Source organism: Hyperoodon ampullatus, assembly GCF_949752795.1.
Source record: "Hyperoodon ampullatus genome assembly, chromosome: 10".
NCBI classification, from domain to species: Eukaryota; Metazoa; Chordata; class Mammalia; order Artiodactyla; family Ziphiidae; genus Hyperoodon; species Hyperoodon ampullatus.
In genome coordinates this window covers 81,089,530-81,115,819 of record NC_136923.1, presented here as the reverse complement: position 1 = coordinate 81,115,819, position 26,290 = coordinate 81,089,530, and the positions used below count along the sequence as shown (strand labels likewise).

General features: G+C 41.9%; 1 protein-coding gene across 1 annotated transcript in view; it reads right to left on the bottom strand.

Moving 5' to 3' along the window:
- The window catches only part of EFHC1 (EF-hand domain containing 1), a gene marked incomplete at its 5' end in the record, with an annotated part of 67,041 nt that overhangs the window by 3,038 nt on the left and 37,713 nt on the right, over nt 1–26,290 (bottom strand). Inside the window, 4 exons of the mRNA XM_079712657.1 lie at nt 16,010–16,157; nt 16,506–16,719; nt 20,175–20,315; nt 25,822–26,042. Of these exons, the coding sequence (XP_079568783.1) occupies nt 16,010–16,157; nt 16,506–16,719; nt 20,175–20,315; nt 25,822–26,042 (724 nt within the window). The remainder of the gene's footprint in view (nt 1–16,009; nt 16,158–16,505; nt 16,720–20,174; nt 20,316–25,821; nt 26,043–26,290) is intronic.

The window sequence follows — 26,290 nt, the reverse complement described above, 5'->3', positions numbered from 1 at the left end:
CCGATGCAGGGGACGTGGGTTCGTGCCCCGGTCTGGGAAGATCCCACATGCCGCGGAGCGGCTGGGCCCGTGAGCCATGGCCGCTGAGCCTGCGCATCCGGAGCCTGTGCTCCGCAACGGGAGAGGCCACAGCAGTGAGAAGCCCGCGTACCGAAAAAAAAAAAAAAAAAAAAAAAAAGAGAAAAGACTTAAAATCAGAAATGAGAGGAGACATTACACCTAATACCACAGAAATACAAAGGGTAGGAAGAGACTACTATGAACAATTACACATCAACAGATTGGATAACCTGGAAGAAATGGATAAATTCCTGGAAACATACAACCTACCAAGCCTGAATCATGAAGAAATAGAAAATCTGAACAGACCAATAACAAGTAAGGAGATTTAATCAGTAGTCAAAAATTTCCCAAGAAGGGCTTCCCTGGTGGCGCAGTGGTTGAGAGTCCGCCTGCTGATGCAGGGGACACAGGTTTGTGCCCCGGTCCAGGAAGATCCCACATGCCGCGGAGCCGCTGGGCCCATGAGCCATGGCCGCTGAGCCTGCGCGTCCAGAGCCTGTGCTCCGCAATGGGAGAGGCCACAACAGTGAGAGGCCCGCGTACTGAAAAAAAAAAAAAAAAAAAAATTTCCCAAGAAAAACCCAGGACCAGATAGTTTCATGGTGAATTGTACCAAATATTTAAAGAATACCAATCCTTCTCAAACTCCTCCAAAAAACTGAAGAGGAGGAAACACTCCCAAATTCATACTACAAGGCCAGCACTACTTTGACATCAACACAGAACAAGGACACTACAAGAAAAGAAAATTACAGACCAATATCCCTGGTGAACACAAAAGTCCTCAACAAAACACTAGCATAGTGAATTCAACAGCACATTAAAAGGATCATACATCATGATCAAGTGGGATTTATCCTTACTATGCAAAGATGATTCAACATATACAAATCAATACACCACATTAACAGAATGAAGAATAAAAATTGTATGATCATCTCAATAAATACAGAAAAAGCATCTGACAAAATTCAACATCCTTTCATGATGAAAACTCTCAACAAATTAGGTATAGAAAGAATGTACCTCAACGTTATAAAGGCCACACATGACAAGCCCCCAGCTAACTTCATACCCAGTAGTGAACAAGACAATGCTGCCCACTCTGTAAGATCAGGAACAAGACAAAGATACCTACTCTTGCCACTTCTACTCAACACAGACCTAGCCAGAGAAATTAGGCAAGAAAAAGAAATGAAAGGCATCCAAATAGGAAAGGAGGAAGTAAAACTTTGTTTCCAGATGACATGATCTTAATACCATATATTAGTCTTTAGAAAATGTTACAGACTACCAAAAAACTGTTAGAAGTAATCAACAAATTCAGTATACAAAACCAACATACAAAAATTAGTTGCTTTTGAACTTCCCTGGTGGCGCAGTGGTTAGGAATCCACCTGCCAGTGCAGGGGACATGGGTTCGAGCCCTGGTCCGGGAGGATCCCACATGCCGCAGAGCCACAAAGCCTGTACGCCACAACTACTGAGCCTGCACTCTAGAGCCCGCGAGCCACAACTACTGAGCCTGTGTGCCATAACTACTGGAGCCCGCGCACTTAGAGCCCGTGCTCTGCAACAAGAGAAGCCACTGCAATGAAAAGCCCGTGCACCGCAACAGAGTAGCCCCCACTCGCTGCAACTAGAGAAAGCCCGTGCGCAGCAACAAAGACCCAATGCAGCCCAAAATAAAATAAATAAAATTTATTTAAAGATTAGTTGCTTTTCTATATACTAACAATGAACTATCAAAAGAAAAATTAAGAAAACAATTTCATTTACAATAGCTTTTTAAAAATTACTTAGTAATAAATTTAACCAAGGAGGTGAAAGGCCTATACACTGAAAACTGTAAGACATTGATCAAAGAAACTGAAGAAGGCAAATGGAAAGATATTCTGTGTTCTTGAATTGGAAGAATTAACACTGTTAAAATGTTCATACTATGCAAAGCCATCTATAGATTCAATGCAATCCCCACCAAAATTCCAATGGCATTTTTCATAGAAATAGAAAAAAAATCCTACAATTTGTATGGAACTACAAAAAACAAAATAAAAACCCAAATAGCCAAAGCAATATTGAGAAAGAAGAACAAAGCTGGAGGCATCACACTTCCTGATTTCCAACTGTATTACAAAGCTATAGTAATCAAATCAGTATGGAACTGCTATAAAAACAGACACATAGACCAAAGGAATAGAACAGAGAGCCCAGAAATAAGCCCACACATATATGATGGTGGTGTGGGAAGACACAGAGTTCCTGTCTCCCCACAACTAGGGTGCCTGCTGGACGCTGGCGGGGGACCTTGATGCCCAAGGAGACAGGAAGAACCCCCAAGCGAACTGATAGGACGTCAGGGGACTGAGTGGGGAGGAGAAGTGGAGGCCAGACAGGACCAGAGCCCCTGAGGGGCGGCTGAGAAGGGGGAGGGGTTCGCACGCCTGGAGGGACCCTCAGGGGCTCGGATCGGGGATAGTGTGCCCAGCATTTCCCCTGCCCAATTGGCCAAGGAAGTCTGCCCGACTCTCAGGCCAGGTCCTACGCCCTCAGAGGACCCCTGCAGGCCGAGGTGGCCCTGGGGGTGTAGGGGGAGAACAGGAGAGGCAGGTGGGAGGGGCCCTCCAGGACTGGTGGGTGTCTGCCCCACCCACTCGAGCCCAGGAAGCCTGCTGGGCTCCCAGGTGGGGTCCCCCGCTCTCTGAGACTAGAGGCAGGAGGGACACCTGGGCCCCCTCTGTTGAGCCTAAGCTCCACCCCCAACAGCCTCCAGGACCTTTTCCAGCTCTGTGGGTCCTAAGCATAGGCCCTGCCCACCACCCAAACCCCACCCCTGCTTAGGCCCCACCCTCCACAGCAAGGCCTTTTCCACCTTTTTAAAAAATTTTTTATCCTCCTCTTTTTTACTATTGTGGTTCTGTTTTATTTTCTGGTTGTTGTTTCATCTATATTTTTATTTTTATATTCTTTCTAACATATCTGTTAGTTTCCTAGTCTAATTATATTTTTTACTTTGTTATTGTTCTCCTTTCTTTTGTTTGCCACCCCGCGCGGCTTGTGGGATTTTGGATCATGAGCCGGGGTTCAGGCCGAAGCTCCTGTGGTGGGAGCTCTGAGTCCGAACCACTGGACTAACAGAGAACCTCAGACCCCAGGGAATACTCACTGGAGTGAGGTCTCCCAGAGGTCCTCATCTTGGCACCAAGACCCAGCTCTACCCAACAGCCTACAAACTCCAGTGTTGGAAGCCACAGGCCAAACAACCAGTAAGACAGGAACACAATCCCACACATTAAAAAAAAAAAAAATGAGATGACAAAAAAATATGTCACAGATGAAGGAGCAAGGTAAAAACCTACAAGACCAAATAAATGAAGAGGAAATAGGCAATCTACCTGAAAAAGAATTCAGAGTAATGATAGTAAACGCGATCCAGAATCTCGGAAATATAATGGAGGCACGGATTGAGAAAATACAAGAAATGTTTAACAAAGATCTAGAAGAACTAAAGAAGAAACAGAGATGAACAACACAATAACTGAAATGAAAAATACACTAGAAGGAATCAGTAACAATAACCGAGGCAGAAGAACGAATAAGTAAGCTGGAAGACAAAATGGTGGAAATAGCTGCTGAGGAGCAGAATAAACAAAAAAAGAATGAAAAGAAGACAATCTCAGAGACCTCTGGGACAACAATAAACGCAGCAACATTCAAAGTATAGGGGTCCCAGAAGAAGAGAAAAAGAAAGTGTCTGAGAAAATATATGAAGAGATTACAGTTGAAAACTTCCCTAACATGGGAAAGGAAATAGTCACCCAAATCCAAGAAGCACAGAGAGTCCCATTCAGGATAAACCCTAGGAGAAACACACCAAGACACATATTAATCAAACTAACAAAAATTAAATTCAAAGAAAAAATATTAAAAGCAGCGAGGGAAAAACAAAAAGTAACATACAAAGGAATCCCCATAAGGCTATCAGCTGATTTTTCAGCAGAAACTCTGCAGGCCAGAAGGGAGTGGCAGGATATACTTAAAGTGATGAAAGAGAAAAACCTACAACCAAGATTACTCTACCCAGCAAGGATCTCATTCAGATTCGATGGAAAAATCAAAAGCTTTTCAGACAAGGAAAAGCTAAGAGAATTCAGCACTACCAAATCAGCTTTACAACAAATGCTAAAGAAACTTCTCTAGGCAGGAAACACAAGAGAAGAAAAAGACCCACAAAAACAAACCAAAAACAATTAAGAAAATGGTGATAGGAACATACATATCGATAATAACCCTGAATGTAAATGGATTAAATGCCCCAACCAGAAGACACAGACTGGCTGAATGGATACAAAAACAGGCCCATATATATGCTGTCTACAAGACACCCACTTCAGACCTAGGGACACATACAGACTGAAAATGAAGGGATGGAAAAAGATACTCCATGCAAATGGAAATCAAAAGAAAGCTGGAGTAGCAGTACTCATATCAGATAAAATAGACTTTAAAACAAAGACTGTTACAAAAGATAAGGAAGGACAGTACATAATGATCAAGGGATCAATCCAAGTAGAAGATTGTAAATGTTTATGCACCCAACATAGGAACACCCCAATACCTAAGGCAAATGCTAACAACCATGAAAGGGGAAATCAACAGTAACACAATAATAGTGGGGACTTTAACACCCCACTCACACCAAAGGACAGATCAAACAGAAAATAAATAAGGAAACACAAGCTTTAAATGACATAACAGACCAGATAGGTTTAACTGATATTTATAAGAACATTCCACCTGAAAGTAGCAGAATACACTTTCTTTTCAAGTGCACATGGAAGATTCTCCAGGATAGATCACATCTTGGGTCACAAATCAAGACTCAGAAAATTTAAGAAAATTGAAATCATATCAAGCATCTTTTCTGACCACAACGCTATGAGACTGGGAATCAATTACAGGAAAAAAACTGTAAAAACACAAATACATGGAGGCTAAACAGTGCACTACTAAATAACCAGGAGATCACTGAAGAAATCAAAGAAGAAATTTAAAAATACACAGAAACAAATGACAATGAAAACACGACAACCCAAAACCTATGGGGTGCAGCAAAAGCAGTTCTAAGAGGGAAGTTTATAGCAACTCAATCTCACCTCAAGAAACAAGAAAAATCTCAAACAATCTAACCCTACACCTAAAGCGACTACAGAAAGAAGAACAAAGAAAACCCAAAGTCAGTAGAAGGAAAGAAATCATAAAGATCAGAGCAGAAATAAATGAAATAGAAACAAAGAAAACAATAGCAAAGATCAGTAAAACTAAAAGCTGGTTCTTTGAGAGGATAAAATTGATAAACCCTTAGCCAGACTCATCAAGAAAAAAAGAGAGAGGACACAAATCAATAAAATTAGAAATGAAAAAGGAGAAATCACAACTGACACTGCAGAAATACAAAGGATTATAAGAGACTACTACAAACAACTATATGCCAATAAAATGGACAACCATGAAGAAATGGACAAATTCTTGGAAAAGTACAATTTTCCAAGACTGAACCAGGAAGAATTAGAAAATATAAACAGACATATTACAAGTAATGAAATTGAAACTGTAATTAAAAATCATCCAACAAACAAAAGATGGCTTCACAGGCGAATTCTATCAAACATTTAGAGAAGAGCTAACACTGATCCTTGTCAAACTCTTCCAAAAAATTGCAGAGGGAGGAACACTCCCAAATTCATTCTATGAAGCCACCATCACCCTGATACCCAAACCAGAAAAAGATATCACAAAAAAAGAATATTACAAACCAATATCACTGATGAACATAGATGCAAAAATCCTGAACAAAATACTAGCTAACAGAATCCAACAACATATTAAAAGGATCATACATGATCAAGTGGGATTTATCCCAGGGATGCAAGGATTCTTCAGTATACGTAAGTCAATCAATGTGATACACCATATTAACAAATTAAGGAATAAAAACCATATGATCATCTCAATAGATGCAGAAAAAGCTTTTGACAAAATTCAACACCCATTTATGATAAAAACTCTCCAGAAAATGGGCACAGAGGGAACCTACCTCAACATAATAAAGCCCATATATGACAAACCCACAGCAAACATCATACTCGATGAAAAACTGAAAGCATTTCCACTAAGATCAGGAACAAGACAAGGATGTCCACTCTCGCCACTATTATTCAAGATAGTTTTGGAAGCCCTATCCACAGCAATCAGAGGAGAAAAAGAAATAAAAGGAATACAAATTGGAAAAGAAGTAAAACTGTCACTGTTTGCAGATGACACAATACATAGAAAATCCTACAGATACCACCAGAAAACTACTAGAACTAATCAATGAATTTGGTAAGGCTGTGGGATACAAAATTAACGCACAGAAATCTCTGGCACTCCTATACACTAACAATGAAAAATCAGAAAGAGAAATTGAGGAGACAATCCCATTTACCACTGCAACAAAAAGAATAAAATACCTAGGAATAAACCTACGTAAAGAGGCGAAAGACTTGTACTCAGAAAACTATAAAACACTAATGAAAGAAATCAAAGGTGACAGAAACAGATGGAGAAATATACCATGTTCTTGGATTGGAAGAATCAATATTGTGAAAATGACTATACTACCCAAAGCAATCTACAGATTCTATGCAGTCCCTATCAAACTACCAATGGCATTCTTCACAGAATTAGAACAAAAAATTTTCCAATTCGTATGGAGACACAAAAGACCCCGAATAGCCAAAGCAATCTTGAGAAAGAAAAACGGAGCTGGAGGAATCAGGCTCCCCGACTTCTGACTATACCACAAAGCTACAGTGATCAAGACAGTATGGTACTGGCACAAAAACAGAAATATAGATCAATGGTACGGGATAGAAAGCCTGGAGATAGACCCACGCACATATTGTCACCTAATTTACGACAAAGGAGGCAAGAACATACAATGGAGAAAAGACAGCCTCTTCAATAAGTGGTGCTGGGAAAACTGGACAGCTACATGTAAAAGAATGAAATTAGAACAATCCCTAACACCATACACAAAAATAAACTCAAAATGGATTAAAGACCTAAATGTAAGATCAGACACTATAAAACTTAGAGGAAAACATTGGAAAAACACTATGACATAAACCACAGCAAGATCTTTTTTGACCCACCTCCTAGAGTAATGAAAATAAAAACAAAAATAAACAAATGGGACCTAATGAAACTTAAAAGCTTTTGTACAGCAAAAGAAAACATAAACAAGACAAAAAGACAACCCTCAGAATGGGAGAAAATATTTGCAAATGAAACAATGGACAAAGGATTAATCTCTAAAATATACATGGAGCTCAATATCAAAAAAAAAAAAAATCCAATTAAAAAATGGGTGGAAGACCTAAATAGACATTTCACCAAAGAAGATATACAGATGGCCAAGAGGCACATGAAAAGATGCTCAACATCACTAATTATTAGAGCAATGCAAACTGAAACTACAATGAAGTATCACCTCACACCGGTCAGAACGGCCATTATCAAAAAATCTAGAACAATAAATGCTGGAGGGGGTGTGGTGAAAAGGGAACCCTCCTGCACTGCTGGTGGGAATGTAAATTGATACAACCACTATGGAGAACAGTACAGAGGTTTCTTAAAAAACTAAAGTAGAACTACCATATGACCCAGCAATCCCACTACTGGGCATATGCCCTGAGAAAACCATAATTCAAAAAGAGACGTATGGGGCTTCCCTGGTGGCGCAGTGGTTGAGAGTCCGCCTGCCGATGCAGGGGACACGGGTTCGTGCCCCGGTCCAGGAAGATCCCACATGCCGTGGAGCGGCTGGGCCCGTGAGCCATGGCCGCTCAGCCTGCACATCTGGAGCCTGTGCTCCGCAACGGGAGAGGCCACAACAGTGAGAGGCCCACATACCGCAAAAAAAAAAAAAAAAAAAAAAGGAGACATACGTACCACAATGTTCATTGAAGCACTGTTTACAATAGCCAGGATATGGAAGCAACCTAAATGTCCATCGACAGATGAATGGATAAAGAAGATGTGGCACATATATACCATGAAATATTACTCAGCCATAAAAAGAAACGAAACTGAGTTAACTGTAGTGAGGTGGATGGACCTAGAGTCTGTCATACAGAGTGAAGTAAGTCAGAAAGAGAAAAACAAATACTGTATACTAATGCATATATATGCAATCTAAAAAAAAGTGGTACTGATGAACCTAGTGGCAGGGCAGGAATAAAGACGCAGACATAGAGAATGGACTTGAGGACATGGCGGGGGCGGGCAGAGGGGGAAGCTGGCGCGAAGTGAGAGTAGCATCAACATATAACAGTTAGCTAGTGGGAAGCAGCAGCATAGCACAGGGAGATCAGCTTGGTGCTTTGTGATGACCTAGAGGGGTGGGATAGAGGCTCAAAAGGGAGGGGATATGGGGATATATGTATGCATATGGCTGATTAACTTTGTTGTACAACAGAAACTAACACAGTATTGTGAAGCAATTATACTCCAATAAAGATCTATTAAAAAAAAAAGGAAGAATGAAACTGCATCCCTATTTTATACAACTCAAAAAAATTAACTCAAAGTGCATTGAAGACCTAAACATAGACCCGAAACTGTAAAACTCCTAGAAGGAAACATAGGAAAAAAGGTCCTTGACACTATTCTCAGCAATGATTTTTTGGATATGACACCAAAAGCACAGGCAACAAAAAACAAAAATAAACAAGTAGGACTACATCAAACTAAAAAGGTTCTGCACGGAAAAGGAAATAATCAACAAAACAAAATAATCAACAGAGTGGGAGAAAATATTTGCAAACTGTCTTCATCCATTCGGGCTGCTGTAACAAAAAACTAGAGACTGGGTCGCTTATAAACAACAGAAATGTATTTATCACAGTTCTGGAGGCTAGAAGTCCAAGATCATGGTGCCACAGATTCCATGTGGTGGCTAGTGAGGGCTCTCTTCCTGATTCATGGCCAGTGCTTTCTCACTGTGTCCTTGAAAGGTGGAAGGGGGCTAGTCAGCTTCTGAGGCCTTCTTTATAAAGCCATTAATTACCTCCCAAAGGCTCCACCTCTTAATAGCATCACATCAGGACATCAACATGAATTCTGGGGGGACACAAACATTCAAACCATAGCACAAACCATATATCTGATAAGGCATTAAGATCTAAAATATATAAGGAATTCACATGTATCAACAGCAAAAAACCCAAACAATTCGATTAAAAAATGGGCAGAACTAAAGAGACATTTTTCCAAAGAGGACATACAAATGGACAATAGGTACACAAAAAGATGCTCAACATCAGTAATCATCAGGGAAATGGAAATCAAAACCACAATGAGGTATCACCTCACACCTCTTAGGATAGCAATTCCCAACAGTGGTGGGAATTGGTGCAGCCACTATGGAAAACAGTAAAGAGGTTCCTCAAACAATTAAAAATAGAGCTACCATATGCTCCAGCAATCCCACTTCTGGGTGTGTATATACATATATATGAAGGAAACAAAATTAGTATCCCAAAGAGACACCTGCACTCTCATGTTCTTTGTAGCATGATTCACAATAGCCAAGATATGGAAACAACCAAACTGTCCCTTGAGAGATGAATGGATGTAAAAAAGAAGTCCTGCCACTTGCAACAACATAAATGAACCTGAAGGACATTATGACTAGTGATTTTAGACATATTAAAAAATGCTGAACTCATAAAAACAGAGAGTAGAAGGGTGGTTGCCAGGGGCCGGAGAGTAGGGGGAAAAGGAGATGTTGGTCAAAGGGTACAAACTCAGTTATGAGGTGAATAAGTTCTGGGGACCTAAGGCACAGCACTGTGACCATATAGTACTGTATACCTGAAATTTGCTAAGAGTGTAGATTTTAAGCATTCCCACCACTCACCCACAAGAATAAATGGTAACTATGTGAGATGGTGGATGTGTTAACTGACTTGACTGTGATATCATCACTTCACAATGTATACGTATATCAAATCATCACATTATACACTTTAAATATATACGGTTTTGTCAATTATACCTCAATAAAATTGGCAGAGGAGAAGGAGTAGGATGAATTTGGAGCCAAGTTCCAGGATGACTGGTCTGGTCACTGTGTGCAGTGGATTAAGGAAGAGAGTGGAGGTGGGCAGATGAGTCAGGAGGCACTGTGGGTGCCTCAGCAAATACTGGTGGGTACCTGCCCAATATTCACCCTCTCCTTTTTCCTAACAGAGCCCTCACTTTGTTTGGAGCAGCCATCAGGAGCGGCCGAGTGATACAGCCCAGACAATGAGATGTAAGGAGAAGTCGCTAGGTGGTGCTTCTGGATAAGCCCTTTAAAAACAGGAAAGACATGGCAAGATTGGCTTTTCAGTCTCTTACCCCTTTGTCCTTCCCCTCTTCTTGCCTGGAATATAGATGCAATGCTGGAAATGGAACATTCACTTGTAACCACAGAGAGAAAAGCATGAGGACAAAAGCTACTTGCTCAGAATATCTGAGGAGAGAGAGAAGTCAGGTCTCTGTTGGGCTGGGAAAGCTCTGGACCACTGACCTCCAGACATTGTGTTCCATAAGAAAACATAAAACTCCACTGGGTTAAGCTAATATAAATTTGTTTCTGTTGTTACTGCTGCTGTTGTTAAGTTCAGATAAATGCAATTCCAAACTGATTGAGTGCTTTAAATTAGGAAATGGTGGTAAGAATGAAAAGAAGTCAGAAGCAAGAGATATTGTAGAATAAAATAAAAGAACTTAGCAGCATATTGAATATGGTGCAGAATAGAAGAGGAGGTTTCAAATCAAGGTAAATGGAGCCCTGAGGTGACCAAGAGAAAGAGGGGAGCTGACTTTCACTGCTTGCCTCCTGTGTGCCAGACACCAGGCTGGTGCTTTACACACATTATCACAACTCACTGTCATCGCCACTTGATGAGACAGATGAACAGAAAGAAGGAAGAAGGATGAAGGAACAGCAGGTGTGCCAGGAAGGTGAAGACAACAGTGGTCTCATTTTTAGCTGTACGAAGTGAGAGATGCTGGTGGCTCAGATACATGGAGACCCATCAAGCAGGCAGACAGGAATCTGGGAGCAGAATCAGGAGAACGTCAGGATGGAGAGCGACTTATTCAGACACTGCGATGTGATGAGATTGTCCAGAGTTTAGAGAAAGAGAACAGGAGGACCAAAACCAGAACCTTGAGAAACACCAACCTAGTAGACAGAAATAGGAAAAAGATACAAAGAACAAGCTTCCAGGGAAGTAGGAGGAGTATCAGAGACTCTGACTTTCTAGAACTCAAAAGAAAGAGTTTCAAAAAGGGGGTGGTAAAGAGTAATTTACATTATATGTAGATCAAAAAGGCTCAACACTAGACCAGGGGGTTGGCCCAGAGGCCAAAGCCAGCTGGCAGCCTGTTTTTCTAAATAAAGTTTAATCAAAATACAGCTACACCTACTCATTTACACATTGTCTATGGCTGCTTTCACCCCCACGGGCGCACAGCTGAGTAGTTACAACAGAGATTCTGGTGGCCTACAAACCTGAATTATTTACTGCTCGCTCCAAAAAAGTCTGCCAACCTCTGCCCTAGACAATGAGCTCCTATTCCCTCACCTGGCTGCCTAAATGTTTATTAAAGTCTGGCATATGGCGCAGGCGCCAATATCACTGAATTAATGAATAAATGACAAGAGACCATTAGATTTGAAAACAAACAGTAACCTCAAGGAAACAACTTCTGAAGAGTGTCTGGATACGAGAGCAGTCAGAGAGGAGGCAGTGACAGACACAAAAGAATTAAATTTGGAGAAGTGGGAGCTACTTAGCTGTGACAAGAAGGTAAAGAGATAAGTAAAGAAACACTCTAAGGTGAAGAGTAGGAGAACAGAAGCAGCTCACACTGCATCACTGGGTCTGTCTGAGACCATCTGCAAAGTGAATATGGAGGCACTTGGGGCTTAAAGAAAATGGAAAAGAAAGTGAGAATATCTGGAAATGCCTATATGGGAAAAATTGCTGGAAGTGAAAAAGAGAGGATGAAAAGGATCATCGAGCAGGGGAGGAGGGTCCTCTTGAAGCTGAAGAGCACAGATGGGCAAGTCAACCGAACAAGGACAAGATATGCGAACACGCGGGTGTTTATGCTCTTCACACAGGGAGGGTTTGTGCAGAGGAGTGGGCTTATGAGCAATCTGTTATCTGTAAGTCTGAGTTCAGTGTACAGCAATGAAGACCCAAGCCCGAAAAGAACTTCAGATGAAGTCAATACTCCAACCACTTGTGCACTGTTTTAATCTTCTAGCTCAGAGAAAGAAGATGCTTAACTCCAAATTTCATCATCCTGTAACTAACACTTGATATAAAAAGTTCTCAGGCCTGACAAGTACTCAGGATCCCTTTTCATTATTCTTAGCAATGATTACTCAAATACAGGATTTGTATTTCCTTAGAGCATGACCCTTGTATTCATATCACCTTCAAGCATCTTCTCTCATTCACCTCTCTGACCCATCAGAGAGGTGAGGGGTAAAGTGAGGATCAAAACAAGGATAGCATGGATTTCCTAACCCAGAAGTTGAATTTCTCTTTATCTTATTCTAAGACACCAATACCTTCTCTTGACCCCACTTCGCCGGCCAGCTACTCCCCCATTTCTCTGTTCCCCTTTGCACCAACTTCCTCAAGAGGGGGCTATACTTCCAAGCTCGAATTCCTCTCCTCCCATTCTCTTAAGCCCACTCCCGCCCCTCCTATTCCAGTGGCAGTCTGCACTGAGGTCCCTAGTGTCCCCTACACATTGCCAAATCCCCATGTGACACAATGAATCACTGTCTTCCTTGATTTGCAGGCAATTCTCGTTTTTGCAGGGCTCACATATGCATGAATTTCACTTACCACCATTTGGTCAAATAACCCAGTCCCTCAACAACACAGTTCAAATTTCAGTTAGTAACTGTAACTGCCTAAAGTGCAAATTGACTGTCAGATTTTCAGTCCACGAATCATTACATAAATAATAGATGTGCATCACGATCAGCGACAATCATACCACTTCTTTGAAAGTCTGTCAGTGACTGATCACCGGGCATCTGTTTTTCAAGTCACACACAGACAGCAAAGTGTGTAGCTATGTTGCCTCCTTTTCTCTAAAGGATAAACTCAAGTGACATTTTACAAAAATGGATAACTGAAAGAGAGAACTGGTCAACAAAGATGAGAGTGTGGCAAAGAAACCAAAAGAGATAGAGCTAGAAGCAGAATTCAAGTCAAACACAATGGAGTTATAGAAGAACTAGCTGACCGTGGGAATGCTGACACTGCTGTGGTTTAAGAGACTCTCGATGTGCAGGCAGAGGACCCTAGCAAAGGCTGGCTTATTGACATAAATGAGGGAAGTGGTCGTAACGAAAAGGATGAAGACACATGCCTTGGAGCAACTAAGCCCGTGCGCCACAACTACTGAGCCTGCACTCTAGAGCCCTCGAGCCACAACTACTGAGGCCCGTGCGCCTAGAGCCCATGCTCTGCAGCAAGAGAAGCCACTGCAATGAGAAGCCTGCACACTGCAACAAAGACCCAACGTAGCCAAAAAAAGAAAAAAAAGGATGAAGATATCCCAGATGCCAGCAAACAAAAAACTTCACATTAAAAGAACTCTGAGATATTTCATTCATTAAAGGAACTCTAGGATGTATTTCGCAACACTGAAAGCAAAAATAATAAAATGTTGGAAGTCAATCCAAACTTGGAAAGAAATATGACAATTTGCCGAGGCACAGAAAAGACGTTCACTCTGTATCATAAGTTACGTGACAAGAAGGCAAGCACTGTTCCAACTACTCTTAATATGCTTTTTATAAAGAAATAAAACACTTTTAATTCTCAATGTTGCCAATGTCTTAAATTACAGTGCACTAAATAAAAATCAATTTTACTATTTTTCATTTCCCTATACATTTATAACCATCAGAGCTTTTCATGTTTTGACAAAAATTTTTTAAAGTTGAAGAACAGCAGTAAATTTTCCCATTGGTGCTGAGATTGTTTGCATGGTCACGTTTACAGTCCCGCACTACTGTGCAAAAGGGGACGGCCTGGATTCAGGACACCACACCCACTTGGCTTTCTTCCTGCCTCACTAGTTGTCCTGCTCAGTTTCTCTTCCCAACTCTTAGCGCTGTAGAACCCCAGAGTGCAATCCTTGGAGCTATTCTCTCTTCTTTGTCTACAATGACTACCTGAGAGATTTCACCCAGTCTCATGGCTGAAAATATCATCTATATGCCCACAACTCCCACAGTCCCACACCTCTCACCTGAGCTCCAGATTTATATATCCAACAGCCCATTTGATCTCTCTACTTGAATATCTAATAGGTATCTTAAACCTAGTACATTGGACTTCCCTGGTGGTGCAGTGGTTAAGAATCCGCCTGCCAATGCAGGGGACACGGGTTTGGAGCCCTGGTCGGGGAAGATCTCACATGCCGTGGAGCAACTAAGCTCGTGCGCCACAACTACTGACTGAGCCTGTGCTCTAGAGCCCGTGAGCCACAACTACTGAGCCCGCAAGCCACAACTACTGAAGCCCGTGCACCTAGAGTCCATGCTCTGCAACAAAAGAAACCACTGCAACGAGAAGCCTGCACGCCGCAACTAGAGAAAGCCTGTGTGCAGCAATGAAGACCCAACGCAGCCAAAAAATAAGTAAAATTAAATAAAAATTAAAAAAACAAAACAAAAACCCCCCTAGTATATCCCTCCTGTCCCCGCCCTGCCAGAAAAAACCCTCCTCTACCCACAATGGTTCTTCCCCATCTCAGTTGGTGGCAACTCCTTTCCAGTTGCTCAGGCCAAAACCCTTAGTCATCCTTACCTACTCTCTCTCTTATCTCCCCTGTATCATCTGTCTGAATCCTTATTAGCTCTACCTTAAAATATACCCCAGATCAGACCACTTCTCCCCACCTTCACTGATACTACCCTGGTCCATGCACTGTCATCTCTTGCCTAGATCACTGCCACATTCTCCTAACTAATCTCCCTCTGAATCTATTCTTAACACAACAGCCCCTTCTTTTAAAACACATGTCAAATTGTGCCCCTCCTCTATTCAGAAGCCCCACAGTGGCTCTCGCTTTCACTCAGAGAAAAGCCAACATCCTTCCAGAGACCTAGCAGGTCCTACACAATCTGGCCCCTTGCTAACTTCCTAACTCCAGCTTCCGATCCTCTTCCTCACTCCTCCACTGCAGCCACTCACCGGCCTACTTCTTGCCAGTGTTACCTGTGTGCTCCACGTATGCTAATACGTAGGGTCTCAGCACTCACTGCTCCCTCTTCCTGGAAAGCTCTTCCTCCACACGTCCACGCAGCTGACTCCTTTACCTTCACGTGTCTGCTCAGTGCCACCTTCTCAAGGTGTGACCACCTCCCCCAACCAACTGCAACCCAGCCCCACCTTCCAGAACCCTCATCACCCTTGTTTTGCTCCACTTCCCTACAGCACTCATCACCCAACACACTGCATAACTAACTTACTGGTGCTGTTTATTAGCTATCTCCCACTGCTTAGAGGGTCAACTCCATGAGGGCAGCAACTTCTGGTCTATTTTGTTTACTGATAAAAGCCTAAAGGCCTAGTGATAGTGTCTGATACATACAAGGCACTCAATAATTATTTGCTAAATATATGAAGTTGAAAAAGTTCTAAGTTACTAGTTATTATACTGGACCCAGGTAACCTAGGTATGTCTAAGACCTTCCATTGGTGAGGGAAATCTGAAAATCTAAAATGTGATCATCCACTCATTTTAAGAACTGCTTCCTGAATATCTCATTGTGCCAAAGCCAAAATGGACCTTAGATGGTCAAACATACTTGTCCAATTCTGGTGCAGGAGCTTCTTGCTTTCGAACACGGTTCTGAATTGACAGGAGGGCTTCTGGTGAATACTGGGCAGCATTGCTCTCCATGTATTTCAGAACATGGTCGTCTGTATCAAGGATGACGAACCGGTGGCCAAACACTGGGGAAAGGGTAGAAATACACTTAGCCTGGTTATGTTCTTATCAGGCAACCAAGAGTAAAAATTCACAGATACGTATATGTGACCTAGACTAATGAACTTTCAGTTGCTCTCTAAACTAATGTGCACTAGTTTGCTCAGTGTTTAGGGAGCTCAGAGTTTCCATCTACAGCCAACAAATGCAACCAATTTACAGTTTAATTGGTAAAGGAGATTTATACACTATACCACATGTATAGCTGGACTGCAGACTAACTGCTTCCTACAAGGGTTAACTGAATTAAATTCCCAATAAGAAGAACCCATTCACTTGGCCAGAAAGAGAGCCTAAACTGTGCTGAGACTTACCCTCAATCACAGCACCAATGAAGAAGTCACTGGGGCCATAATAGATGGGGTTTTCCACCGAGGAGCCTGGCTTGACAACTTTAGTTCTGCCAAGATACTTGCCCCCAGTGATACCAGAATTGCGAACAGGAGGCTCAAAGATACTGATCATGTCAGTGGCTAGAAAATAAGAGAAGACAAATCGGCGGTCTTTGTCTTCTGGGATGGGGGATTCCTGGAAAGGTGAAGCAAAGAGGATATTACGAAGGTACGTGATCTACGCAGAAGCCTCAAACTGAAATATCTACGGGGACTAGGGTACAATAGAAGCCTAACATATGAGGTATAATATAAATGAACAGTATGGGGTGGGCCTCGGGGGGGCCGGGAAAGGACATACCTCATCTAAGGGAGGCTGCCCCAACTCACCTCCACTTGATTGTTGCCATGTGGGAATGAATATAGGCCCAATGTTGCTAGATCCAATTTTTCAAGAGAAAACAGAAATCTGGATTACTGTATAAAAGCCCCGACTTTAAAATGCTGACTTCAACTCTTTGAAAGCACCAGGCAGGCCAAAGAAAACATATGGGCTACATTCTGTCCGCAGGCTGCCGGTGTGAAACCTCGTGGCTGACATTACGTTCAACTTCGAGGACACTAAAGTGATTATGCAAAGCTTATGCCTTTAAACAAATCCATTTTTATACACAATTTAAAAAAGAAAATTTAAGAAGGGAGGAAGGAGTAATATAATGTCATAGAGTTGAAAGTGATTCTGAGAAACTATGTTGTTGATAAGACTTTTCCTAAATCAAATCACCAAGAAACAAATTCCAGACTGAACAAGCCTAAATACAGACATGCTTATTCTTGACTAAAATCCTCTCACATCACAGTTTCAGCACACACCTTCTCATTCAGACCATGGAATTATTTGTGTCATAATTTCTCATTTAGTAGAGAAAGTCATTGGATTTCCTCTTAGTAAAATAATTTCCTCATACCATTCCCTATCTGACAGTCTCCAAACTTTTTTTGTTGAACACTTATAATAAAAAAAATTTTTTTTAACAAACAAAAAATAAAAATAAAATCACATCATTCCTCTCCTCTCAAACCTCCAGAGGATTCCCATCACACTTAGAATGAAATAAAGTTCTGAGCAGGACTACAGGCACGGGTGTACAAGGGGGTTGGGAGCAACAGCTCACCCTGGCAGGAAGTATTTAAAAAATTTTTTTAAATTGTTTTTGCCATTTTATTTTGAACTAAGTTTATCAGACTTACAGAAGAGTTGCATAGTTGAGAATTCTCATAAGCCCATCACCAAGCCTCACCTAACAGTAATATCTTACATAACCATAGCACAATTATCAAACCCAGAAAATGATGGTATTATGCTTTAAATAAACTACTGTCCTTATTCAAATTTCACCTGTTTTCCACTTATGTTCTTTCTCTGTTTCAGGATCCTATACTGCATTAGTTATTATTTCTCTTTAATCTCATCCAATTTGCGACAGTTCCTCAGTCTGCTCTTATCTTTCATGACCCTGACATGAGTACTGGCCAATTATTTTGTTGACTGTCCCTCATGCATCTCACTTTTGCATCTTTGGCAAAAATACCACAGGGGAAAAAAAAACAACATGTCCTTCTCTGTGCATATCAAGGAGTTCATGATAACAAAACATCTTCTCATTGGTGATGTTGAACTTGATCACTTGGTTAAGAAGATGCCTGGTGGGTTTCTCCCCTGTAAAGTTAACATCTTTCCCTTTGCAGTTAGTAAATATCTTGAGGGAGATACTTTGAAATCATGAAAATCTTGTTTCTCCTCAAAGGTTTTCCCACTAATTTTAGCATCCGTTGATGGACCTTGTCAGCAACAAGTACTGCTGAGGTGTGTGCTTAATGGTAATTTTCTATTGCACTCTTCTCTTCTCCATTTGTTCACTGAAATTCCACTGTATGATAATCTCCAGGTCCATCATATTGCTGCAAATGGCATTATTTCATTCTTTTTTATGGTTGAGTAATAGTCCATTGTATGTATGTATGTAAGTGTGTCTGTGTGTGTGTGTGTGTATACATACATACATATATATGCCACAACTTCTTTATCCATTCATCTGTCGATGGATATTTAGGTTGCTTCCATGTCTTGCCTATTGTAAATAGTGCTGCTATGAACGTTGGGGTGCATGTACCTTTTCAAATTATATTTTTTGTTAGGTTGAGTCCTAGTCCTGCCTCTGTCTAAGCAGTAAGACCTGGGACACACCAATTAGCCTCTCTGATTCTTATGTTTTGAAACATAAAATGAGTATATTAAATTGCCTGACTCACAGATAGTGTATGTGTAAATAAATTCATTTACCCATTCACCCAACAGTTATTGAGTGCCTACAAAGTCTAAAGAGACATGACCCCTGCCCTCAAGGAGTTCATAGTTACTATGTCATAATTCAACAAACCTCTTGAACTTTAACAGTAACTCAAAGAACTTAGCAACAATGCAAAATCTTCATTAATCAGAATTCTTAACGTATGGAGTGTTCTAGTTGACCTAGAATTTGCTAGAACTCCTTTGTTTCAAAGCTTTTTCAATATTTGAAAAATACATTAGTCAACTATGTTCTCATTTAATTTTTATTTTTTCAAATACATTTCTATTCCCAGAGTAACTTATTTCAATTTCTCCTATTTATGTCTATATTTCTAAATAAAATGGTTATATTTCTATTTCTGCATTTTTTTCTATTTTTAAAGACATTATCCTTTGAATTCTTATCAGTAATTTGCTTCAGGTAATTCAGCCAGTGAGTGGGACACTCAGGATTTGAATTTATGTCTGTTTCCAAACCTCTTAGCCACTAGCCACATGACCTCTCAAAGTTCACATCTATTAAATTAGTATGATTCCATTTGTTACATTTAATGAATATAAAATACATCAAGCTAGATATCACCAATGATAAAAATTAGTAAGACATGGTCCTTACCCTAAGGAAAATCACAATTCACTGGAAAGGCACACAAATAGATAATTTGAGTGTAAGTCAGGCTTTCATAATTGCTTAATAAAAAAGGCCAAAATGCCTGTCAAAATTTGAGGGATAGAGAGATTAATGATTTAAGAAAGATTGTGAGGGCAGATAGGACTTGAGCTAGGTCTTGGTTCAGGGGCACCATACTTAATACTATCCAACCTGCCTGAAGGTTGGAGCCAATGGTTGTTTAAATAAACACATAACTCTGACAGCTGTTACTCTAGAGCTTACAGACAAAACGGACAACTGTGCACAGTACTGAGACAGAACAGAATCTTAGGATATAAAAATTGTCCTTGGGGCTTCCCTGGTGGTGCAGTGGTTGGGAGTCTGCCTGCCGGTGTGGGGGACGTGGGTTCGGGCCCTGGTCCAGGAGGATCCCGCGTGCTGCGGAGCGGCTGGACCCATGCGCCGCAGGTACTGAGCCTGCGTTCCGGAGCCTGTGAGCCACAACTACTGAGCCCGTGTGCCACAGCTGCTGAAGCCCGTGCTCCTAGAACCTGTGCTCCACAGCAGAGGCCTGCGCACCACAACGAAGAGTGGCCCCTGGTCACAACTAGAGAGGGCCCGCGTGCAGCGGCGAAGACCCAGCACAGCCAAAAATAAAGTAAATAATAAAAAAAATTGTCCTCACCAGTGCAGCCAAATAACGAAGCACCTTGTTCTCATTCATCAGCATTTTAATAACATCTTTTTTTGGAGCTTTTGGAATGAGCGCAAAGCAATTCTGAGCAGAGTCTTCAACTAGTCCATAACCATTATAGGGAGGTAATTCCTGAAGAAACACAGGAAGCAAGAAATAAAGCAGATGCTCCTTGTTCTAAAAATTAAAGGTAACTGTAAGTTTCTTTTTAAAATCTAGAAAACATTTATTTAAAAGCAATTTCTACATATACAAATGTAATCAGAAAAAATAACATATCACATACTCCATTCCTCTTTATAGATTTTACACCATGATCACTGCTCATACAAGTGACTGATGATGCTACAAAGTAACCCTCAGGGCTGGATTTAATCTATCACAGATGTCCACTGACCCCTTACTGCCAAAGCAGAACCTGGCCCTGCTCCCAGCCCCAATCCTGGCCCCTGTGGCCCTCCAGCACGGTGAAGCCCATGGGTCTGTCTGTGACTTCTTTGTCTGGGGTGTGGGTCTCAGCCTGGCAGATCTGGAAACTGTTTTCTCAATTCACCCAAAGTGGGCACGTGTGTGTGTCGGAGGTGGGGGTGTCAGGACTTGGTTCATGCTACTTACTTCCGATTTACCTCCGTATTTCTAATATTTTAATTTCTTTTTTTTTTATTTTTAATTTAATTTATTTATTTTTGGCTGCGTTGGGTCTCTGTTGCTGCGCGCGGGCTTTCTCTAGTTGCAGCGAGCGGGGGCTACTCTTCGTTGCGGTGCACGGGCTTCTCATTGCAGTGGCTTCTCTTTATTGTGAAGCATGGGCTCTGGGCGCATGGGCTTCAGCAGTTGTGGCTCGGGCTCAGTAGTTGTGGCGCACGGGCTTAGTTGCTCTGCGGCATGTGGGATCTTCCCGAACCAGAGCTCGAACACGTGTCCCCTGCATTGGCAGGCGATTCTTAACCACTGCACCACCAGGGAAGTTCCTATTTTTATTTCTTCATTTTTGCCTAAGAGACTGATAGCCATACTTCCCTGAGAACTCACACCCCCCGTCCACACAGGATTCCCCTTTCTTAGTGAAGGAGCAAACTCATGGAACTAAATTCCAGATGCAAAGGTTATTTGGTGAGTGTGAAAGTTTAGGATGAACTTATGTTTTTCATTTAGGTTCCACGAAGGGCTGAAAGCACCGCTATAGGATGCTAAGATTTGTTTGTCTAAAAACTTAAGTAGAGGGCTTCCCTGGTGGCGCAGTGGTTGAGAATCTGCCTGCCAGTGCAGGGGACACGGGTTCGAGCCCTGGTCTGGGAAGATCCCACATGCCACGGAGCAACTAGACCCGTGAGCCACAACTACTGAGCCTGCGCGTCTGGAGCCTGTGCTCCGCAACAAGAGAGGCCGCAATAGTGAGAGGCCTGCACACCGCGATGAAGAGTGGCCCCCGCTTGCCGCAACTAGAGAAAGCCCACGCACAGAAACGAAGACCCAACACAGCCACAAATAAAAATAAATTAATTAATTAAAAAAAAATAATAATAATAAAAAAACTTAAGTAGTTCAGAGGTTGCTTTCCTCCCTCTCATCAATGCTAGGCAGACTGCAGCTGAGTTCTTTTTCTCCGACTCCTTTCTGCTATGCTTTCTCAGCAAACTAGCTTGTACCATGCTTTTACTTGTAGATACCCTCCCCAAATCTTTTAATATACTGTATTCAGGGACTTTAACAAATTAGTCTATATGAGCCCTGCTCTATCTGCAACAGGGGACTCCCTCAGAAACCAGGGACTCTGCTATGTTCGTCCAAGGTGGGGTGCTTAGAACACTGATCCTTCACCCACTTCCTGGGCTATAGTTAATGTGATCTTCATGGCTGGAATATGACTAATGGATCCAGTAGATGGACGATGACTTAATTTGCTCCAAATGCAAAACCACTACTCAGTGAATATACACGGTTGCCATGGACAGAGGGACTTTGGGTGAGACACTGCATGCTAAGCTCTGACTTACTCTGGAGGTGGGCGGAAATGCACAGTGGTGGAGTCTAATATCAATACACTGTGAGAGCAGCCTGGTTGGGGGGTGTGGGGGAAGGTTAAGGAGTTTTAAAATAGGGAGGTAAGTTTCTGAGCACCTTCCTCTCAAATTCCTTTTGTTTTAACAGGCTTCTATCTATTTTTCCCAAGTTGCATCTCATTTCCTCTGCTTGGAATAAAGACCTTCTCTAAATATCAGCCCCTGTGCCTGTGGTCCTGGCACCATGCTTTTCATGCTCCAAGCTACCGCCTGGGTCCTGTTCTAAACTAGAACCATTCCTCTGACTGTGGACATTATCACGCCTAGACACTCCTGTTCATATGACCCACCTTCCAGAGTTTCTGCCCAGGCTTTCTTCATTATGCACGCACACACAAAGTCCTAGAGTCCCTCATCCTTCAGATGCTGCCTTCAGAGGCCAGCTCCACGGCCGATGAGCTCTCCTGGTCCTGGCTTCTTCCTCCTCCCTGCTAGCATGTCTCCAGATGGATCCAGCACATCTGGCTTCTGGATCCATGTGGACTTACTCCTGATCTGGCAGAGCAGCCTGACCTGGGTGTCGGATTCTCGAATTAAATATACGCACTGCATACCCACCTCTGTCCCTGCCCCTCAGCTTGACTCCAGCTTGGTCCCTCTAGAACCTGCTACAGCTCTCATCCCTGTGTTCCAACTACACTGTGTAGAGTTTAGATGACTGAGAGGTAATGATTGAGGAGAGCTAAAAGGTATTTGCTGCTTGGTAAGTGGAGCTTTCCTACTCATTTCCAACAAAGACTTTCATGGACAGGCAGAGAGGATTTATTTGTAGCAGAGTTATTTATTATAGAGAAAATAAACTGACCAAACACTACAATTAATGTGCCGTATGTAAGGATGGAGAATTCATTGTATTATACAGAATGACTGAGACAGGGCAAAACAAACCAAAATCTATAGTGGTTCTCCAGTTCTCTCTGCTCTCTAGCCAAGTCTTCCCTCCCTTTCTTTCTTTAGAAGACAAGTTTGGGGGGTGGAAAGGTGATAGTAATGAGGATGGAGAGCAGGGCTATTCTAGGACTCAAAGCTTTTATCAGTTCAAAAGACAGATCAAAGCCGTCCACTAGGAAAAGTGCACCAGTGTGCTACAAGCCCTCCCCATCCTACTTCCTGGTTAGGTGAGACTCCTCCTTGTGAGAATGTTTGACATTTAACAGGATCACCCTTGTACTTTTCCTTGTGATGCCTGGACAGCGATCTCACACAATACTTATCTATAAACTCAAGTGGTGGAGTAGTTTGATCAAAATCTAGACCTGTTCACATGGTATTTTTCCTATAGACTGCATCAAATGCTGCCCCCAAAACTGGGGCATAGGGACATGGGTTTTACTGTAATTCTTAATCCATGAGCACATTCATGGGTAAGGAGTTCTATCAGAGGAAAAACTGACAGCAAGAGGCATTATCATCACCCACACTCCCTTCTGGAAGTTTTATTGCCCCAGGAATGCCTAGCACCAAAATCAAATCCTTCTTTGTAATTGTTTTTATGAGATGTTGGTTCTAAAAGCCTTGCCTAAGATATCACTTGCCTTTGAGGGGAACAAATACGTACTGCCTAGGCAGTCTTCTTCAGTCTATCCAGGAAACATACCACATACCTCCTAGTTGCCAGGCACCGTGTTAGGTGCTAGGAGCACAAAGATGAACAGCGGTCCTGCTGTCAAGGAACTTAGTCTCATAGAAAAATTCATAAACAGATGTTCTAATACGATAAGTGCTAGTGGAGGGAGGCACAGAGTATCCCAGGAATACAGACGATGGGGGGCGAGCCCTGCCTGGGACTTCAGAGAAGCCTTCTTGGAAGAGAGAAAGCCTACACTGAGTTGTGAGAGGTAAGAAAAAGCCGTGTAGAGAAATGATGGAGAAGTGGTTCAAGCAGGAGAAAGAGCATTAGCAAAAGTCCAGGGGAATAAAACCAGATGCAGAACCACCTGTAATTCAGTAGAATTGGAGGCTAAGTGCAAGCAGCATGGGCAGCAGATGCGGGGAAGGCAGGGGCCCAGGCTGGAGGAATTCAATCATTCCATCCTTCCAGTAGTGTCTTCCAAAAAGAAAAGAGCCCACGGACATTACTTTATACACACGCTGGCAAAATAAAGATGGGCCACAGGTGCTAACACTCTATTTTATACATGGGCAACAAAGAGGTTGTTTGAGTTGTTCCTCCTCCAAATAGGTACAACAAGCACCACTGTTTTGGTCTACGACACTGTGGGCCTTAATACTTCAGATGCTTGTTGAATCTGCTGTGTAATGTGTAATTCTGAAAACATGCAATTGTCATTTCAAACTCTAAAATATGTGGCTGAGCCACTCTGAAGGTTCAAGTTTATTAAATTACTATTTTGGTGCATTAAATACACCATGAACGTACTCTCAGAGTGGACTTTGAGGTGTACAGAACTGAATTTTGGGGTTCTGCGTGATTTTAAGGAGAGCGATGTTGCAATTAAAGAACACCGTCTTCCAACATCTTCAGTGAATCAGTTTTTGTTTTGCTCCCAATCACTTTTTAAGTAAAAGGGTTTGATAAATAGGCAAGAAAAAATGAAATGCCTTAGGGGTCTGGAATTTTAAAAGATGTCTTTTTTTCAATCAAAAGGTTTTTAAATTATTAAAGTAACACAAGGCTTGGTATAAAAACTGAAATTAAGGGAACTCCCTGGTGGTCCAGTGGTTAGGACTCCACGCTTCCACTGCAGGGGACATGGGTTCAAGCCCTGGTCAGGGAACTAAGATCCCGTAAGCCACGTGGCATGGCCAAAAAAAAGCGAAATTAAAGCCACACAGTATAGAAAGAAAGCAAGCTCCCTGGGCATCTCCCACTTCCCTCCCTCCCTCCCCTTCCCACGGTGAACTAACCACTGTTAATAGTCCGGGGAAACATTCCTCCGGGTCTTTTTCTCAGTAATATAAGCAGATGTTGTACACAGTAATCTACAAAAATAGTGCCATGTCATGTATTCACAATCCCTTAAAAATGTTATGGACATTTTCTCATGTTAATATGCAAAGACTCCCTCTTTTTTTAACAAGTCTTATAGTCCTCTAATTATATGGATGGATATACTATAATTTATTCTGCCAATGTCCTTACACTTTATTATAAGTAATGCTACACTACACATCCTCACACATATCTATTTATAATCCCCAAACCAGATTTTCTGGGTCAAGAGATACGTGATATTTTATTTTGAAAAAGTTAAAATGAGACTAACTGCCCCTCAGAAAAGTTTTTCTCATTGGTTCGCCTATTAACAGTACACGAAATGCCTACTGCATCACACCAGGGCAAACACTGGATATTGTGAGTCTTTTTAAATCAAATAGATCCTAAACCTCATTATTTTCATTTCTCTTTGTTTGATTATCAGTTGAGGGTCTTTCCGTATGTTCATTAGCCATTTGTAGTTCTTCTTTTGTGAACTGCTCTATTTCACATGCTTTGTCCATTTTTGGGGGGGGGGGTATTCACGTAAGAGCCTTTTTTATCCTTTTCCTTAAACTTCTATTAATGCATCAGAAGATGAACTCTCTCTCTAACCCCAGAACCAGTGTCCTGTTACCTGTTTCACAGGAGGTGGTTCCTTTTTGCTCACATCAATGCGTGGTAAATCGGAGATTCCAAATTTTTCTTTGTAATACTGCCGAGTAAATGGATCACAATCATAAATGAAGAAAGTTCTCCCAAGTATAGTGAGTGGCTTCCCAACAATGAAGTCTTTGGCAGTATACCATTCCAACACCTCCTTGTCTGAGATTTCCAGCACACACCGAGGGAAGTTCTCTAACAAAAGACAGCAGGGAGAGGAAAGAAAAGGAATGAGGATGGAAAGAAAGACTGACACACAGCAGCCAGGCATTCCTGAGAACCAGAGGGAGTGCAGGCTTCAGCTCTGACCGAGGGTCAGGGACTCCTCCACACTCCCGGCAGAACACAGGGCTGAGTATTTCCATCTGCGAACAGGACACATAAATAATAACCCAGATTGTTTCTGTAAAGCCTCTCTCCCATATTCAGCTTGAACTATCCCT